We start from the raw sequence: 20,559 nt of genomic DNA, 5'->3' as shown, positions 1-20,559 counted from the left end.
ATAAACATGACGACAGAGGGGCACCCTAAAGGCTTTTGCAGCCTCAGAGCATAATGGAAAAACAGACTGAAAATAAATATCCAGGATGCTTTTCTGTCATTTAGGAGCTGTATAAACTTGGGGAATTTATTTCATCTGTGTTTGTTTCCTAGTCTGTAAAAAGGAAGAGGTACTGATTATATTCTGGGTTACTGTGAGCATTATATGAGGTGTCAGAACTGGGTACCTGGAATGGAACAGGTCTACAGTCTGTGGTGGCAGGGGTTGTATACAGTGGACAGACATACATGCAGGCAGAATGCGCATAGACATTTAATTTTTCAATAAAGAACGTCTGATCTCCCTCCTAATAATTGGCCATCATTGAGCAGCTTTCTACCTTCAGTAACTCTCAGTTTGTGGCCAGGCCAAGCCACCCTCTTTGGTATTTTACAGTATACATGTGTTTCTTTTCTTTTATGTAGTTATTTTGTTGAAAAAGGCCTCACAATACAGCTCAGGCTGGCTTAAACCCATGGTAATCCTTCTGCTTCATCCTCCCCCGTGCTGGGATTACAGGCATGAGCCACCAGGCCTGGCTCAGTCTCTTGTGCATGTATGCATGTTATGCACACATATATGTTCGACAAGGTCTAGCTGTGTACCTCTGGCTGGCCTGGATCTAGCTAGGTCAACCAGATTGGCCTCAGACTCACAGAGATCCACTTACCCCTGTCTCCTGACTGCTGGGATTAAAGGTGTGGACTACTACATCCAACCCAACGTGTATTCCAGAGAAGACACAGACCACATCATTTCTTCATTCAGGAAGTCTAGTGAGCTCTGCTTGTAGGATCTGTGTGGGTGGCTGTGATTGATAATCAAAGCATGGTCCCTGTTGTTCATAAAAGGCACTAAGTAATGCCCTGACTTTCTATATTTTCACTACCTGCTTATTGAGAGGATGAAGGAAGTGTCCATCAAGATCTCACAATCATCAGATACTGAATTGTTCTCTCTGTCTCAGGCACTATCTGTGTTTCATGGAAGGCAAGAAACAAAGTGCCTACTCTAGTATGAGTTTTCGTTTAAGGCATAAGAGGGTAGGCAAAGCCAGTACTCTATTTGGGGGGTTGGAGTCAGATCAGGCCTATAGCAAACGCTGAGGCGTTTGGAGGTGTCTAAGGGATCACAGAAGGTGGCCCTAGAAGGCAGTGTATAAGCTGATTGAGGAGAATGCAGCAGCCAATCAAGGGCAGAAACATTGGTCAGAGGGGAAAGCTCAAATCCGCTCTCACGCCGGAGAAAGTGTGCAAGGTTGAGCTCTTCCTGTGCCGATATGCAGAACTGAGCCAGGTAACAGGGGGCCCTGAAGTGCAGTGACATCATCGCTAAGTGTGTTGAAAGCTAGGTCAGGCTGCTGAATGGAGAGTGGGTGATTAGGAGGGAATGGACGTGGGCAGCAGAGGTTGCCTGCCAGTCACAGAGCCCGTGCTGTTTATAGGGAAGAGCTGGTAGAAACAAGCTACCCAGGGTGGGGAAGAAGTTATAGTGTGTACTTCAAAATCTCCGTCAGTGGAACAGGTTGAAGTGGTGGAGCTGAGCAGAACCAAGCCCAGACTTCAGTTTAATGACACTTCCCTAGGGAAGCTGGAGTCTGAGTAGCAGCCATGACTATAGGTAATAGTGCTTATGGTGAGTAACCTATTGTAAGCATGAAAAACAGCAGCTGCTGTTAGTCCGACCATGATAATCACCCTGTGTGGTAGGCCTCAACCTGTAAATTCACAGGGATGACAAGAACTGTGGTAACCTCAGAATCCCTCATCAGATCCTTGGTGCAGCCCATGGTCGCCTGGGCGATCACTGTCAGCATGGCAGGGCCCTAACCAGCAGAAGAAACAGGAGTTGCCTCTGCTCTGCTAGTGTAGGAAGGAAAGGGACAAGAGAGAACTGACCCCCACTGAGCGGCCTCGCTTGTGTCTTTCGGTCATCTCAGAGTTTTGTGAAATGGCTTAGGCCCCTCCTGGACGAGAAGTAAAGCAGTAGAGTTGAGGCAGCTCCACCAGGCGCTTAGCAAACACATATACCGGCATAGCGCTGTGGGAATGTGGGAATCTCACTCCTGTGGAATTTACAGTTAAATGAAGGAGATTGACAAAGCCGGTGGTGCCACGTGTGTTCTTTGATCCCCTGATGCTTTTCTGACTGTTCTGCACAGTATCTATCTTGTTCTTCCCGAGTAGAGCCTGAACTTGCAGTCATCCAGAGCATGGCTGAAACATGCTTCCTCAGCTGGCTAGATTCACAGTCCTGGACCTGTACATCCTCAATGCGCTTTTCCCTTCCATATGGTTGTTCATGAGATTACCGGCTTCCCCTGTCTGCCCTGACGCCAAGCCTGGATCTCTCTTGTTTAGCATAGCCCAGCAGCTGGCAGGAAGCCTGACATGCAGGAGATACTCAGTACAGATTTCTTATCAAGGTTAATTAATGAAGGTGGAGCTGAGGTGGTAATGGTAGAAGAGCTGCCTAGACTTGGTGCACAGTAGATTAGGAGAAAAGTCGTAGGGATGACCCCTGAGCCAGAAGATAGCTGCAGGAGGATGGAAAATTTGATTGCAGGCCTAGCTCACTGGTAAAGTCCTTGTATGGCATTTGTGAGGTCCTGGGTTCCATCCCAAGCACATATAGAAATAAACCTAATTGCAAACTTGCCCTAGTAAGACCTTCAAATGGGATTGTTTGTTCTCCATGGAGGCTTGAGGTTCTTCTGTGGTGGTGGTGGTGGTGGTTGTTATTTTTGGTAAGGTTTTGGTGTGGTTTCTTAGTTCTCTCTCATGCTCATCACTGATACCATAAGGTTTTGTGACTTTTCTGGGAGTGAACAGAGCAGGCTGCTGCCTGGTGCTGAGGAACATCCAGGCACAATGGTACATACTTGTAATTCCAGTCCTCTGGGACCTGAAGCAGGAGGATCACCGTGAGCTCAATGCCAGTCTGGACATTAAGGCAAGACCCTGTCTCAAACAAACCAGAGGTGAGGTTTGTAATATGTTCCATTGCCAACCAAGCCATCTGTCCTGGCTGAAAAGCCACCGGCCATATGTAATAATCTTCCTTCTACATTAAGAGGACTCATTATTCATTCATTCTGGACATTGTTCTTAGCCAGTTATTTGGTGTATCTGTTGCTATATTGAGCCGTTTGCTAAGTGCTGGGGTTATAGTAATGAATGACCATTGGCCTACTTCTGGTGATGGAAATGACATAAAAAAGCAAACAAGTGTATTCACAGTCAAGTGGGGGTGAGTAGGACAGAAAAACCAAGCAGAATGGTAATTTATATGTACTGACCTTCATTTGAAGTTCAGGAAGACCACATAATCCACGTGAAGTCCATTAACTTCCCTGATGGTGTCTGGCCCAGTATCTCATGGTAATTGTTTTGGAAGTAGCAGCTTTTGAAGGAGACCCCCCCCCAAATAGTGGGGCTTCCTCCCGGAACCCGGATTAGGCACAAATCACCCAAACAGCTGTTTTCACAGAGAGAGATCCTTGATTAAGCTGGGAAGAAAAGTTAAAGTGGCTGCTTTCTGACTCAGGCAGAAAACAGCAGCAAATGACCTTGCAGGTGTCATTTTTTAAGAGGAGGAAAAAGGGAGGTCTGTGTTAGAATGGGCTAGGATGTGGTTAAAGGAGATAGGGGATGAGGGAGAAGGGGAAGGGACAAGGGAAAGCAGGGGAGAAGGGGAAGGGACAAGGGAAAGCAGGGGAGAAGGAAATTTGTCACAGACGGACAAAGGACTGCCTCTGGATAGAGGGAAGACAGACATGGCACATAGCAAATGGTGGTTTATAAAGGTAAAGGAGGAAACCCCCGTGTTAGGATGAGGTGTTTAATTTTAATTGGGCATGTTAATTAGGTGAACTAAAGGGGGCTTTTGATTGCTGGACTTTGGTAGTTGGCCTCAGCAGGTGGAAGTGGTAAATAAGGAAATAGACCTTGGTGGCTAACTTTAGGAGTGAAACTGGTTTTTAGCAAGGCAGAGGGAATGGGGGAGAAGGGCAAGACCTGCCAGAGCCATGCTCGCCGTGCTCACCATGCTCAAGCTGGCCAGAGTCCCTTCAGCTTTTGCTGTCAGATTAAATGAATGAGGAAAAGGCTTCTTTTGCAGGTTGGCTTAAGGTGCTTGTAAATTCAAGTTAGTATGTAGTTCTTAACAGTCAGTCAGTAAACCCAGAGAAGTTAAGCAAGGGACATGGAAGGCCAACCCGTGGGGCTCCATCACCCACATTCTGAACCATTGCGTATAGGATGGTGTGGACCAGCTAGGTGCTGCTTCTTAAATGGGAAGGTCAGGGAAGGCCTTGTGTTGGAGATGCAGCAATGAGTGCTGCTGAGTCGGGGAAAAGAAAGGGCTCAGAGAGTAGTTTGAGGCCAGCCTTGTTAGGGATAGAATTGCCAGGGAAATCTAGAGTTCCTAAGGCTTTATTAGTCACAGCCTGTATACGACCCTTTCTGTCCCGCCAGCCAGTTCCCAAGTAACCACACAGAGACTTATTATTAATTATAAATGCTTGTACAGTAGCTTAGGCTTGTTTTTACTAGCTCTTATAACTTAAACAGGAATTAACCCATTTCTATTCATCTGTGTGCTGCCCAGAGGCTCATTTAACTATGTACTTTGCATGTTGCTTCTTCTGAGTCTGTCTGACTACTCCTCAGACTTCTGCCCTTTTTCCTTCCTGCATCCTCCTAGTCTGGTTCTCCTGCCCAGTCTCTTCTTGCCCAGCTATAGCCAAATGAGGATAATTAACCAAATATATATATATAACCATATATATATATATATATATATATATATATATATATATATATATATATATCCAAATATATATATAACCAAATGAGGATAATACATATTTACAGTGTACAAAGATTGTTCCACGGCATAGGTCCATGGGAAAAGTTATACATCAGTGAATTTTATCATTTGAATTGGCTGGAATCCATTCATGCTTTTAGAAGGTTTATTCAGGGCTGGAGAGATGGCTCAGTGGCTAACAGCATGTACTGCTCTTGTTGGAAGAACCAAGTTTGGTTCTTAGCACCCATGTTGGGTGGTTCACAACCACCTGCAACTCCAGCTCCAGGGAATCAAACGCCCTCTTCTGGACTCTGTGGACACCTGCACTTACGCACACATAATTCTCTCCCACCTACCCCCACTACACACACAGTTAAAACTAAAACTTTAATTTTGGGGAAAAAAAGCACTTTATCCAGGACCTTTTGGAATAAGATTTGAGCTTATACAAAAATGGTGTTTCTCAATAAAGCACTATTGGCATTTACTCAAAGTATTCATTAAGATGTGTAGAGTTGATAAAAATGATAGTCTTATAAAAGATTAGCAGGAACTCAAAAAATCTTGAGTTTCTATCTACAAAAGTCTATCACCTTAGAGGTGTGCCTTACCCATATCTTATTACGTGTTATTTCCCAGCCAACTGTTAAGTGGGGACATGGGCTTTCTGACTTTGCGGTTTTGCTTTCTTTAAAACAAAGGGTTTTAGAATCGAGCTACATGTTCCCTTTCACCCCTTGAAAAATATTATTTTATGTATGTGGGTATTTACCTGGATGTTACATTTGTGTACCACTTGCATGTAGTGCCTTTGCAGGCCAGATGAGGGCATCAGATTTCCCAGAACTGGAATTAGAGGGTTGTGAGCCATCCCGTAGGTGCTAGGTCCAATCTGGGTTTTCTGGAAACAGCCAATGCTCTTTACTGCTAAGCTATCTTTCCAGCTCCTTTTTTTTTTTTTTAATGTATTTTAGTTTGAAATAGGGTCTCACTAAGTTGTCCAGGTTAGACTTGAGTTTGCAGTGCCCTCATCTCAGCCTCTTAGTAGCTAGGAGTAAAGGCATGTACCACCATGCCCAGGTTCAACATGGCCTCTTGACGTAGGCTGCTGTCACTTCATACAGCATATTCCTTTTTTCTTATGAGTAGCATATTCCGTGGGTTAAATGTGTAGTACTGTAAATACGTGTAGCAGTAACATGGTCACTTGTTACTGTGTCAGCTGTTGTCTACAATGCATGATTCTATGTACTGGAAACCTTATGTGGCTGGCAGTGCATTTGCACCAGCGTCACTATCTACTTAGCTATGACTGTCATGACTGTGCTAGCACTAGACTAGGGATTTGAGGGCCATAGTGGATTCTTATGGTCCACTCGCATACATGATGTCTGTGTCTACTGAGACGTCATTGTTCTGTGTATCACGATTTGATACACAGAAATTTTCCTTTTTCAGGTTGGTAATGTACATACGCAGTACAAGAGAGGGGTAAATAGTACAAGAGAGGGGTAAATAGTACAAGAGAGGGGTAAATAGGTAGATTGCCCTGCATTCCTATTCCTACTCCCTAGCGGCTAGATTCTTCAACTTGAAACCATGACCGTCAGTCCACTTGGGTATTTAGTAGCTTCAGCAATCCCAAGATCCTGTCCAAGCCTAGTACTCTCAGAATGTGATGTTAGCTGACCACATTATTTAAAGAAATAACCCAAAACAAGATCTAAAGATCCAAGGGATTTTGATTTACCAGCCTTGCCATTGAAGTGTTGGAAAACCCCATTTATAATGTGGGCTTTTTATCTTACTTAATGGAATGCTCTGAGGCTAATGATAGAAAATATATGAGGATGTTGCTGCCCATTAAGCCAATATAATATATTTCACATTAGTCAGTTAGGCCTCTTTTGATTCATGAAATCGGTGTCTAAAACCTCTATCTGATTTGCATATATAACACATTAACATACAGCGAGTGCCTAAAAGACTCATCTGTGGGGGCTGGAGAGAGCTCAGTGGTAAAAGAGTGCTTGCTGCTCGTGCAGAGTACCAGAGTTCAATTCCCCGCACCTACCCAGGTGGTTTATAAGTATCAGGAACTCCATTTCCAGGGTATCTAACACCCTCTTCTGATCAGCTATGGGATTCTGCACATGCATTGCATACACTCGGGTTCCTACATACACACATGCACACACACACACACACACACACACACACACACACACACACACAAATCCTTGCTTTTTAAAAGACTTGTCTGTAGATTACAGTTTAAAAAAAAATTTGAGGCCAATTTGATGAGAATTATCCAACTTGAAGATGAGCACTTCCCAAATGCCTTTAATCCCAATACTTGGGAGCCAGAGGCAGGTGGATCTCTGTGAGTTCGAGGCCAGCCTGGTCTATAAAGTGAGTTCCAGGCCAGGGCTACATAGAGGAAACCCTGTCTCAAAAAACAAACAAACAAACAAAATTACTTCTAACCAGATACCTATATGTCAGAAACTTACAGCTGGCAGTGTAGCTAGTTTGATACTAGGTTGGCTATTTTCTTCTCCTCTGTCTGGCTGTTTGTTTCTTTGTGGTTTTAATAAGATTTTCCTTCCCATCTGTTTGATCCTACCATGAAATCATCCCTTGTTGGATAAGCATCCTGTTGTTACGGAAATTACCAGCACATGACGACAAATACGGTCATCAAATTTTTACTGCAGCATCAAGTAAGCAAGAAGCCGAGCTTTAGGAAGAACCCTTGGCTAAGAAGATTGGGCCTAGGTGTAGCTGGCAAACCCGATGAGAACAATTATGGAAGCTCTGCATTGTGGGAGGCAAGAAATAAGGTGGTTACTAACACTAGCTGGAGCACTGTTATGGTTGCCTAGCAACTGACAGGCACTGTTTGATAGAGATGAGCAGAAATGTTGGTTCTGCCACTCAGAGACAGCGAGACAAGTGCTTGACTACAAAATCGCTGTTGGCTTTTTGGAGCAACATAAAAGACATTCTCCTCCTCTGCGTTGCTATATCACTTTGTAATTCTCCTTCCCTGCTGTCTGCTTCTCAGAGTGTGAAGCGGTAGGGTTTTTTTTTTTTTTTTTTCCTTTCCTTTGTCTGTGATTTTTGGAGGAAATCAAATTGGATCACACAAAAGAATACTTACAGATGTTATTGAGTAGACTTGGTTGTCTGGCGCCCCCAAGATAACCAGGATTCTTTGGTGTGTCTTGTGTACTTTGTTACAAATAATGTTATCAGCCCTGCCCTGCAGTCTGCAAATGACTTCTTTTGTACCTTAGAGATGATCTGAGGCCACTGACCACCTTCACTTTCTTGCATTCTGCTACAAGCAGAGCAAAGACAACATGTCTTTGTTCATGTCCATGTGAGCCAGCCTCCAGAAATATTATGCCTCATGGGAAAATGTTTGAGGTCCTTCCCCTAGGGCCTGAGAGCGCTTTGTGTGCTGGCATTTGTAGTTATGAGGTGTACTTGTGGCTTGAGATGAGATGCTGTATGTAGTCCTCTTCCCAGGACTGGCCTCCAGAGAAAACCTATATTATTTATTAGCTCTGCCTTGTATAGTGTTTTACTATATGCTGGTTAAGCACACCCCCCCCTTTTTAATACTAACTCTAAACCTCTCAGGAGCTGGGTACTAGTCTTATTCTCATTCTTGAGCTTTGAAAAAAAAAATAGCATAAAGAACTTAAATAGTGTATGCCAAGTAACTCAGTGTATAAGATGGGGAGACCTGAAATTCAGGCCCTGATAATCCATCTAAATATTTTGAGCCTAAGCTTCACTTGGTTATAGATGATAAATAAGACAGGTGTGGCCCCTGCACCCAGGAACTTGGGATCTAGTGGGTATCATGCTGTTGACCTCTGTTTTAACACTGGCACTGCTGCCTGAAGCACTGGAAAAAGTACAGCTCATAGGTTCCTCACAGCCCATTGCTTGGTAAAGCCGCAGTGGTCCCATTTCCCTCCTCCCAGCTGACAGGTACTGCTCCTGGGCCATTCTTCATTCACCCCTCCCCAGCCCACTGCCCAGTGTACCCTGGCTTCCTACCTAGCTTTTCTGATCCAGCCAGACACAGACCTGTCATCCCAGCTACTCAAGAGGCTGAAGTGGGAAGATTACAGGTGCAAGGACAGTCTGGGCAACTTAGTGAAACCCTGTCTCAAAATGAAAACTGAAAAGAAGGCTGGGGATACAGCTCAGCGCCTTATGTGTGTGTGCAGCCCTAGGTTCAGTCTGCAGTACCACCCCCAAATGTTTCCACCATGGCTGTAACTTATGGCCTTTGCTGGCGAGTCAGGCGGGAGTGCAATATGGTCTTTGGGCCAGCCTTGAAATAGCATATCAGGATAGTGAGTGCTTAGAGCAGCCAGACCACTTCCTTCATATGCAGGAAGCAGAGCGGGGAAGAAGAAAGACCAGAGCCCTAAAATCTCCCTCCAAGGCCTGCATCCAGTGACCTAAAGACCCCATGCAATGCCCACCTCCCAAATCTTTGCACACAGTGCACAGACATTAGGGGCACACTTAGCGAAATCGTACAACTTATCAAATCCTTTCTGTTAAACAAAAGATACCGCTTCCTGAAGCTTTGTGCAGTTTTTCCCTGTGGGAGTGATCGTCCTCTCCCCTAACCATCCTCCCTGCTGTTAACAGGATCCCCGGTGATGCCCCTAGCTGCTATAGCATAAGCACACACCCCAACCCTCCCACCCACCCACACACACAGCCTGGTCAAGCAATCAGTAGTCACAGATCAGCTGTCAATATCCTATCCCAAGGCCCACACACCCAGCATGATATCCTGAGTAGGTTTGGAAAGAGTGCTTGCAAATGACAGAAGAAATGAAAAAGACTGAACAATATAGGACATTTAACAAACAAGGTTGGACAAGAAAACCAGCCAGATGACTCAGGCTGCAGGTGGCATTTGCTTTTGCATGGTGTGGCTGAGTTTGGTAGGAACAGACAGGATGGTTAGAAGCCAGGGAACTTTGATACCTCAGAAATTTTGTCAGCTGCCAGGGTGTGGCTAGAGAATGGACAGTGAATGAGCATGCTGAAGAGAGCTCTGAAGTTCTTGGCATCATACCCCCAGCAAAGCCTGATACAGAAGAGATACCCAGGAGACAACTTGTTGAATGAGTGAACAGAGACAGGACACAGAAAACCCGAAGGGCAGCAGCCGGTGAGTAAGACCCCCCCCCAAAAAAAAAAAACTAGGAGCCAAAATAGATTGTTTCTCTCTGAAAATTAATTGTCTCACGTCTTTTGTTACCCTGAATGTGGCTAGAGATAGGCTTCGGGATGTTTTATATGGAGGAAATCGTCAACTTGAGGGTCCTGCATCGTGGTAGGAGGGGAGAGAACCATGAGGTGACATGGAGTGTTAAATAGGGAGGAATAGGAGATGGAAAGCTGCCAGTTTGGGGGACAGGCAAGAGATTTTAGACTTTCTGGTTAGGGGTCACTGAAGACTTTGAGGCCAAGGAGCCAGGTGATCCACATGCTTTGTTAGTATCACTGAGAGTGTCGAATGTTCAGATCTATCATAAGTGCCATAGCATTGGTGATAAATAGCAGGGTCAGCTTTCTGAGATCTAAATGGCCTAGGTGATGCCACACCTATCTGTGGATATAGAAACAGGTGCAGGATTTAGGCTGCTCATAAATGGTTGGACTGGATCTCCGGTCTGTCTTTTGTTTCCTTCACATCATACTCTTTCTGGAGTCCAGCTGTGGATAGAACCCAGAGACACTGATACAGACTGCTAAGCATGAGACCATATGTGGCAGTGGAGGGTGGGAAAAGAGGAAGTCATTCAACGAGGCTAGGGCAGAAGGGTCAGAGTAGTAACAGGCCAAGAGCAGGAAGGAAGGAGCACATTGCCCTTGAGGTGGGGACAGTTTTGTGGCAGTTACAGATGTCAGGTGCTGTGAGCAGTTACAAGCCCCAAGAAGGCTGTTCCTCATGCTGTCTCAGTGGGTATTAATGGCAACCTAGTATTCTCTCTGGAGCAGTAATTCTTGGTTCTGTTCTTTATTAGACTCCAAAGGTCTAAGGAAGGCTCTCAGGAGACTGTGCCCCTATGGGACCCAAGGAAATGTAGCCAAGGTACCAGGCTTGGTGAACTCAGGGCCATCAAAGGGTGTGAGGCCTGTGAGGTAAATTAACCCAGTGCTGGCCACACATTGGTTCTGTTGGTCTTCCCTGGCTAAACAAACAGCCTACCATCAGCAGCCAAAAGAGATAGTCCCTCCTGCTCTGTGCCCTATTTCCCTCTGTCTAACCAAGGGCCAGGCTCAATCTGTGTTGATCCACTGTTCCTTGGAGCCCTGTAAGTTCTGGAATCTCCTTCCCAAGGTCACAGCCATAGACAGAGGGAGATGAGCCCAGGCACTTCCTGTTTCTCCTGAAGACACTAGTCTTTTTGTTTGTTGAAATTTTTCTTTTGAACTAAGAATTCTCCTGGAAGGAAAGAAACTTTAGAAGTATGATTAAACTGTTTGATTTCCTGGAACCCATCTAACAAAACCCCATAGTTCTATAGAGGAATGAGCCAGTCTTCCCTGTGTCCTACTGTATATTTTGCCTAGGCAGCTTCATGCATCCACTGTTTTAACCAAAGAGTTAAGTCCTTACATGCTCTTCATAGCTTCTTATATTTACAACTTACCTGCCACAAGTGTTCCACCAAAACAACGGGCCATTTCAGCAGATGATAAAACACTAAGGAATATTTGGTTATAAATCAATGCATATTAAAATTCTTTGAAGTGGTGTCTTAATACCAGTTCTGACTAGAATTTGAAAAGCAGTTTTTTAAAGGAAGCCATGACATTTGTCTGGAGAGGTCAGTTGTTTTTTGTTTTTTGTTTTGTTTTGGTTTGGTTTTGGTTTTTTTTTTTTTTTTTGAGACAGTTTCTCTGTGTAGCTTTGTAGCCTATCCTGGCACTCACTCTGTAGACCAGGCTGGCCTCAAACTCACAGAGATCTGCCTGTCTCTGCCTCCCGAGTGCTGGGATTAAAGACGTGCACCACCAACGCCCAGCCCAGTTGTCTTTTTTAGTACACTTCTTACTAATTTAGCGAAGTCTCCTGGGGATCAAACTCAGGCTTCTTGGCAAGTGCCTTGACACACTAAGCCATCTCACCAGCCCCAATTGTGGATTTTGTTTTGTTTTATTAATTTTGTCTTTTGTTTTTAGTTTGTTTCTTTGGTTGGTTGGTTGGTTGGATTAAATCTAGTTGGATTAAATTTAGGGTTCATGCTTGCTAGGCAAGCACTCTCTCACTGAGCTTTATCCTCAATGAGGGGGAATTGTGACCATAATTCTTTTAATTTTGATGCTGATATAATGGCTTCTGAAGTCCTTATAATTGCATCTGTGGGATCAAGGATAGATGATTGCATTTAAAGACAAGGATATGGACTGTGCCATGGAATACCAGAACTCCATTTGGAGTTCACTATGTCTATGAGAGACTTTGCTGGGGCGGGGTGTCATGGTTTGCCTGTGACTGGGGATCAAGAAGATTGATGAACATCTACTTGGCAATTTGTGAGACTATAGACTTGCAAAAGCCCACCCTGAGTGTGGTGTTCCTGCCACAGTCTGCTCATATTTGTCTATCTGGAAACAGATAAAGGTGGTCTTCGCTCTTCCTTTCCTGCTGGGATTTCTTTGTTACTACATCAGATAGGCAATGGTACCTTCAAAGCACAGTTGCCAACACCGATCATCTTTAGCAGCTCATTTCAGAAGACTGGTCAACATGTACAAATGTGATTGAGTCTTCATCATACTGTTGTGTTTCTGGCACCTTCCCACCTTCTGTAGTAACAACAGGGAACTTACATGTGTGTAGGCCTTGGAACTTGGTTGTGTTTCCACCCTGGGGGCTCATGCTATGGTTGGCATCAGTGATGCATGCTGTTTAATGAGATTCAGACCTATCTATACCAAAACTGTATGACTAGGAAGCTGGGAAGATCTGCCTTCCAGAGCATTCTGTCACTTAATGAACCACAGGGTCAGAGTCACTCTCCATAAATTTAGCAAAGTATCGATGTTGGTAAGAGCAAGTGTCTATTAAGTACCACCTATGTGCTAGGGACTTTACACACCTTATGTGGTAAACCCCTCATTCAGAGGTATGAGACAGGTATCACTGTATTTACTGATGGGGAAGCAGACAATTGACAGGATTTCGAGTTGTGGTCAGAACACACATGATTTGGGTCCCGTGTGTACCAGTCTTCTGTCTTCCTTTGCATTTTGTGCATTACTCTCAGCAGACTTTTTCTCCAGATTTTGACTTAAAGTGTTTCAGTCCTCTGCCTACAGTGTTTGTTTCTCTGGCCACACATCTTAGCCAGTTGCGTCTTCTAAGCTGAGTGAATCAGCCAGGAGCCTTTCCTGAATAAAGTAGATGTTTCTCGCTTGCCTATCATCTTCAGGATTCGGTGTTAGGAAAAGATCTGGGGCCTGGAGGAGCAGCCCACAGCTTCTGAAAGAGATGGGGCTTGCGGGGGAGGAGAGGGCTCAGCCTTCTAAGGAGTGGGCAGAGTGGGAGAAATCCTGGACAAAGGAAGGATGCTTGCAGATCTGTAGGGGTGAGAGCACTGTACAGTCAGAAGCAGGAGAGTCATGGAAGGCAGTCACAGGAACTAAGATTGAGTCCTGACTGCGTGTCTTAGATGCCAGGCTGAGGTATTTGTTTGAGGCTTTGGTTGAAAGGAGACTTTCAGAGAACCACAGGAGATCAATATGGGATGAGAAACCTGAGGCAGGGACAGCCATTTGGAGCTCTGTTCTAGGGTAAAGGGATCTGGACTCGGGGCCCTTACTGAAATCATGTTACTGGCTAATTAGAAAACTGACTGAAAATCAGTCTGTGAAGCCGATAAGTCCATAATGCCTGAGATATTTTGTCCAGACCTAATGAGCCTGGACAGAAGGGAATTGGCCTTAAAGATGGAGGAACAGAGAGGCAACCAGCCATTAAATACAGGGGCGGGGGAGGGGGGTTGTGAGGGGGTGGGACAGGTCTTTAATCCCAATGCTTAGAGGGCAGAGACAGGAGGATCTCTGTGAGTTTCAGGCCAGTCAGTACTACATAGTAAAACCCTATCTTAAATAAATCTAAGCACTGAGGGAAATGTCTACAGTTCTTCTCTGGAACCTGCAGGGGGAAAAGATCTGGGGCCTGGAGGAGCAGCCCACAGATGTTGCCCAGCGTGACACATTTTGAGCTCCTTATCACCAGGAGCACATGGTAGTAAAACTGTTATTTGAAGGCATGAACCTTATGCCATCTGTTAGAGCAGGAATGAACCAAAGCACACGACATACATTAGCCAGGCTTTCTGTCACTGTAACACATAATTGAGAAAGACAGCTCATGGGAGGGATTGTTTTGATTCACCGTATCAGGGGTGGTGGTCCACTCCATGGGCTTGGCCCTACTGGCTCCAGGGCCATGGTGAGGCAGAACATTGTGGTGGGAACACATGGCAAAGACTTCTCAGGACAGGGAGGATCAAGTGAAAAAGGAGACATAGAGGAAACAGGGACAGGATGCCCCCAAGGACCTGCTCCTAATGGCCAGCTGCTCCCAGCCAGGCCTCACCTCCTCAGGTTTCCATTGCCTCCAAAATAATACCGTCAGCCCAGGAAATAGGACTCATTGTAAAAGACACTCTAAATTAAAAATAACCAAAAGAAGAAAGGCATAATTTTAAAACACAATTTCACAGAATTCAACATAGATGTGATTAGAAATGCTGAACACCACTTATAATCAGAGCAAGCACAGTTAAAGATGTATTGTGTCTGTTAGAATGCAGAATTGTCCTAGATGTGCACCTAGTGTTCTCAGTGGCCCAAGAAAAGGATGCTATTGTATACTTGGAGTGCTAATCTGTGCAGGGAAAGATGTTTTAGAGTGATTTGACAGTCTTAGAATTCTAGTTTCTTCTATGTATTAAAGTACATGAATCATTTACAGTGTGAGACTTTCTTTTCCTTCACAGTGAGACTATTCTTTTCCCTCTTTTGTAACACGTTATTGCAATCCATAGAGAGAGCCCACAGGTGGTACAGAGAAGCCTAGAGCCAGTGCAGAAGAAAGGCAACATGTACCGCCTGTGTATGTTTGCAGAAGGCGTGCTCCTGGGGGTATACAGAAACAGGCGACAGCAGCCGTGACTGTGGTCTGTCATTCTCTCCTCACTGCGGCTGCTCAGTCACTGTTATTCACCATGTGACATTTGTCGGTCCCAGTATGGGTTCCCTACCTCAGATACTCCAGAGCTGTGATGGTCCATGTAAACCATGTCTTCTCTTTGTGTGGCTGCTGCCTAGACTGTTGTGTAATTAGGATGCAAGAAAATGCTTCGTCAGCCAACATGTGTCCCTGTAGCAGCAGTCACCCTGGAGGACACATAAACCTCAACTGTGAACCCAGTCAGCAGCTCTAATGACTCTCAAGCCAGTGCTGGCCATGACAGCCACCTCCATCAGCAGTGTTTAGACTCTGAAAGATTCGTGGAGCTTGCAAGGTGTGACCCTGAGGCCATCCTCATGGGGTCCCTTCTCTTGAGTAGCTATTTCCAATAGTTTACCAAGAGCTTTCAAATAAGTGCTCTTGGTAAGAGGCTCCCATTAGAAACTATGGAGTTTTCTTTGGGGTGACAGGGGAGCCCACCAGGTAAATGCACAGAGAATCTGGTCTGGGAAAGTACTTTGGTCTCAAAGACCACCCCCTGCCCCTACCATGCACCCCCTGCCCCTACCATGCTCACCACCTCCACCAGAGACAAGACCCTAGAGCAAAGGAGGACAGAAAGTACTTAGGGAGTCAGACGGTCTGCTCTGGCTACAGGGTTCCTTTCTCAACATTTGCCTTCCCTTCCCCTCCAGGTAGCTAATGTCCTATTCCATGTGTGCCTTGTGCATTCCATACGCACCTTACATACAGTCTCCTGGGAATTCATTTAGAAATTCCTATGGTAGCTGCTTTAAATTTATTCTTCAAAAGTTGACACAGATTTTTCATACTGTGCAACGAGATCATGCCTGTGGTGAGCAGCCACACCTGAGAAGCTGTGACAATAATTGTCACCATCCATGCTCCTTGTAGGTACTGCCCTTAGTCACCTTAGCAATGTTGACTTGGTTTTTGTTCAGTTCAGGCTGCTGTGTAAGTACCATGAGTGGCTTTTAAACAGCAGAATCTATTTCTCCTGTTCCAGTTCCAGGTGCTGGAATGTCAGGTAACAGGTAATGATGAGATCAGGTCTTCTCCAAGATTTCAGATAACTTGCTTCTCCGCAAACCCTCACATGGTGGAAAGAGGCCAAGGTCTCTTACAAAGTCACTGTTGCCTCATGAGGGCTGTACATCTATCACCTCCTGAGACTCTTACATTGAGAGTTAGGATTTCAATGGAGTAATGGAGACATAGTCATTAACACTTGGTAAATAGAGTCACCCTCACTTGTCAGAACCCTGTTTTTCAGAATTCCTGCCCCTGTATGTTTCTGATTAGGATAAACCCAAGAGAGATTCTTAGGGGAGTTTGGAGGGTGAATGAGAAACAGCTGTCATTTTCATAACACATGGTCTGTTACTGTGTCACTGCACACTCTGTTGGCGTGAGGTAGCATCTGAACCTGCTTCCCTACTTAGGTCCTCCAAAGCTCCTGTGACCCCTGGGCCACTACATGTATTTACCTGGTTCTGGGATATATGGTTTGCCTTCTCTAAGACACCCAATGCTAGAGGCCATGAAACCTGACCTTAGTTTCTATGTTCATGGCTTAAATTCATGCTCTTGGTTCTAGCTTGTTGCTCTTACTTTGTGTACCTTTTACCTGCTCTGTGCAGACTCCCAGCGCCAGTGTCAGGGCAAAGATAAGCAGTCTCGAAAGCTATGTTAACCAATTCCCACAATTGCAAAAAGTCAGATTTCTAGAAAAAAATGCACATACGTTTATGTTAGATGTAATCTTCTAACTCTGTAGCCCTGATTGAGCTTTAACTGACACACCTCTGTCCCTCAAAAGTTGGTTTGTTTGTTGTTTTTCTCACAATTACTTACTAGTACTTTGACAGTTTCTGGTGGACAGTAAAACTTGACACATCCTGAATCCCACCCTTGTCAACAGCCACAACACCCTAGAATGTGCCCAATTTCATCTAAATCCTACCCTGTAGAATCGAGTCCCTCAAAGAATAAAGTGACCCTTCCCATTTTAACACTCAGGTTTTCAGGTAGCGCAAAAGCAAGGAAACACATCTTGCACTGGCGGGAGAAGGCTGCTGGGCCCAGAGGGAGGTGGGAGGAAGCTGGACAGATGAAGGCAGTGGACAGTGAGTGGGTCTGGGAGGGAAAGAGCAGCTGGGATGCCTTTGAAGTCCCAGGAACACAAGAGCTTTGCCTGAGCCTCAGGGTGTCACTTTGCCCTGTAGAAGACACTGTGGCATCTCTACCACCCACATCCAGAGCCGACAGCCTGAGAGTTTGGAAATACATCCCAGTCTTCCTGGCTGCCAGGTGCCAGGGATTCAAAGCATTACTCATAATGTAAGAAATTATTAAAGATGACATTTCAAGAAATGTTGGTTTGTCACCCAGACAACCTACGGGTGTCTCTCAAGTCTCCCAGTGTTCAGGGCAGAATTTTGAAGGCTGTAAATACTTGGAATTCTGTTAGAAGGCAAATACAAAAGCAGGGTAGGAGGAAGCCATCTGCAAGAGTGTCCCCATGATCCTGGTTTAGCCGCGTATGGATAAGCCCTCGGCTCACGAGATGTGAGGGAACACAGTTAATGAGGGAAGACTGAGAAGCCTTTCCGAGGGCACATTTGGCTCAAGTATCATGTTGTTGACATTGAAGGGAGTTACCCAGAAGGTAGAGACCTAGAAAGTGAGAAAAACTTTGAGAAGATAGCCTCTCCTTCAGCCTGCTGGTTGATTTACCATTAGATATTTGATATTTATCATTAGATAATGCCTTTGATCACTGACAGGTAAGAAACCTAAATCCTACCTGTCTTTCAAAGAAAATGTTCTCCTAAAGTGATATCTTGCTTTCTGCTTGTGCCATGTCTCTCTGTGATCTTGGGTGTCACAAAAAGGCTCCCTATCCCCAGTGTGGTCCAACTGCTTTACAAGGCAGGTAGGTCTGTAAATGTTCTTTGAGCTGGGGTCTTATGTAGCCCAGGCTGGCCTTGAACTCCTTCCTGATCTTCCCACCTCCACCTAGAGTTCTGTGGCTATACACTTGCACCATCACATCCAGCTCCTAGTATTCATCTTTAAAGAGAAATAGAATTTGGGCAAACCTAGTTGATTTTTTTTAAGGCTATGCAGTAGGTTTACTCTTACTAATTAGCAGAGCAATTTTCCTAGACTTGCACACATTTGTGAGGAATACTGTATACAATGTACAGTGATCAAGTCAAAATAAAAACCATTTCCATCTCTGTAAACATTCATCTCTTCATGTCTGTTCAACTCCTGTCGTCTACTCCTTTTTGAAATGTGTAAGAAGTTCTCATGAGGTACAGCTGGCTAGGGCTGTTGACTGCTTTTCCCGTAGCAGCTTGCATGACCGCAGCTTGCATAGCCCCTTCAAATACTGGAAGTGCCAGTAGGCACTGGTCTTCAAGAGGAGGCTTCCGGGTCAACCAACAGGATTCCTCTGAGTCCTGCGACCCAAGTGTGTAGTGTCTTTAGCAATAGAGTTTACATTTCTGGGAGGTAACCAAGGGCAGTAGCGATATCCTATATTTTGGGAGGTATTGTGGATCCTTCTGACCAACAACATAAAAATATCCCTTTCCTGGTACTGAAGTTTTTGTTACATAGTCTATGGTCCCTGGGGAACCCCATTTTGTGTGGAGAGATTATATGTATCTTACAAAAGACAAGGTTTTCCTATAGCTTTTCCAAATACATTGTGTTATTTCTTCTTCCTTCTGCATTAACCTACCCTTTTTCTCCCTCCCTTCCCCCCAGTTAGTGCCCCCCCATTTTCCCCTTCATAGCACCTGTGTCCTGCTAGCCTCAAATTTTATACACACACACACACACACACACACACACACACACACACACACACACACTCTACAATTTTGATTGTCAAGATTTAGAAACATTTAGAAGACAAATGTCTGGGCATGTCCATGGAGATGCTTCTAGAAGATTCCGCTGAACAGGAAAGATCCACCTTGAATGTGGTCCACACTCTCCCATGATCCAGCATCCATCCCTTTCTGCCAGCTGCTGTATGGTCCTACAACCAAAGCTGCAGTCACTGTCACTGCCAAGCCATAACAGACTGTACCCTCAAACTATGAGCTACAATAAAGCCTGCCTTCCCTAAATAAATAAATGTATAAGGAGCTAATTCTAGCTCTGGTCACTGGGTGCAGCACACTAAGACTCACTTTGACACCAGTTATCTGCCCCCCACCACCACCACCATCCTCCCTCCCTAGGCCCCGCCCCCAAACGCTGCTGTGCCTTTTCACTTCTGGAAAGTCAGCTTCTTAGCATCCGTGTATAAACGAGAACCAAAATGATCTTGGCACTTCCTTTGTGCCTATTCCAGGTCTCCTTCCTCTGGCTGCGCTGAGATTTTTTTAAGAGCCATATACACAGCTCTACATTAAACGTGATTCTAAATGAGCCATCTCGTTCTGACTGAAAGCAAGAGGCTGGTGGCCCCAGAGCTGCTTTCTTCAAAGCGAAAGTAGCAATTAGCTTTAGTTGTCCCTCACCACAAAAAGACAGAAAGTGGCTACATATATATGATACTATTAACAGTTTTTCTTTAAAAGGTTTTTGTTTTTTAGGACTTATTTTCATTATTCTTAGTTATGTGTCTGTGTATAGATTTGTGCACATGGGTGCAGCACCCTTTCAGGCCAGAAGAGGGCAGTGGATCCATGAGCTTGGCCGTAGACTTCAATCAGCGCATGGGCAGTAATGGATTCACAGTCTCTTAAGTGCTGCTTTTATGTACAACAAAACTGGAAGGGTAGCAGTACCAGGACTATAAAAAGAAAATGGAATTTAGACATGGAAAAAAAATACTTCTAAGGAAGATAATCATTTTAATAACTGCCCGGGAGGGGGGCTGCAAGTGAGGGTGAAGCTATCCTTAATTAGCAGTGAGATAAATCCTGAGAATTGCCTCACAGTGGGACTTAAATTTCCTTTTCAACACCACAGTTTTGCTCAGAACTGAATCAATGTGATTGCGGCTATGTATTTTTTGACCAATGCTCTCACAGCTGTGTACATCTGACCCACGGGGAGATGCCACACTGAGACAGCCCCTTCTGTGTCCTTGTCTCCACAGTGCGAATCTGTCCAAGGCTGCCTGGGGAACACTGGAGAAGAACGGCACCCAGCTGATGATACGATCCTACGAGCTTGGGGTCCTTTTCCTCCCATCGGCATTTGTGAGTCACATTTCACCTACACACTTGGTCACACATGTTATGTGTTCTCTCCCTCTAGTCACAGTGCAGACCCAACATTGTCTGGTAGCAGAGCCCAAATTCTAATCCAAAACCCATGCTTTTAACTTGGGCTACCTGGCTAGAGGCTGAAAGGTGAGGTTAATCACCATATTTAAATAACTACTGTAAAACATGATGCAAAGG

General features: G+C 44.9%; 1 protein-coding gene across 2 annotated transcripts in view; it reads left to right on the top strand.

Moving 5' to 3' along the window:
• Positions 1 to 20,559, top strand: part of Tdp1 (tyrosyl-DNA phosphodiesterase 1) — a 73,661-nt gene that overhangs the window by 34,976 nt on the left and 18,126 nt on the right. For both annotated transcript variants that reach the window (XM_027419090.2, XM_027419089.2), the window contains exon 14: positions 20,253 to 20,355. In XM_027419090.2, the coding sequence (XP_027274891.1) occupies positions 20,253 to 20,355 (103 nt within the window). The remainder of the gene's footprint in view (positions 1 to 20,252; positions 20,356 to 20,559) is intronic.

Source organism: Cricetulus griseus, chromosome 5 (assembly GCF_003668045.3).
Source record: "Cricetulus griseus strain 17A/GY chromosome 5, alternate assembly CriGri-PICRH-1.0, whole genome shotgun sequence".
NCBI lineage: Eukaryota > Metazoa > Chordata > Mammalia > Rodentia > Cricetidae > Cricetulus > Cricetulus griseus.
Note: the sequence above shows the minus strand (reverse complement) of the source record. Positions and strands in the feature narration are given on the sequence as shown.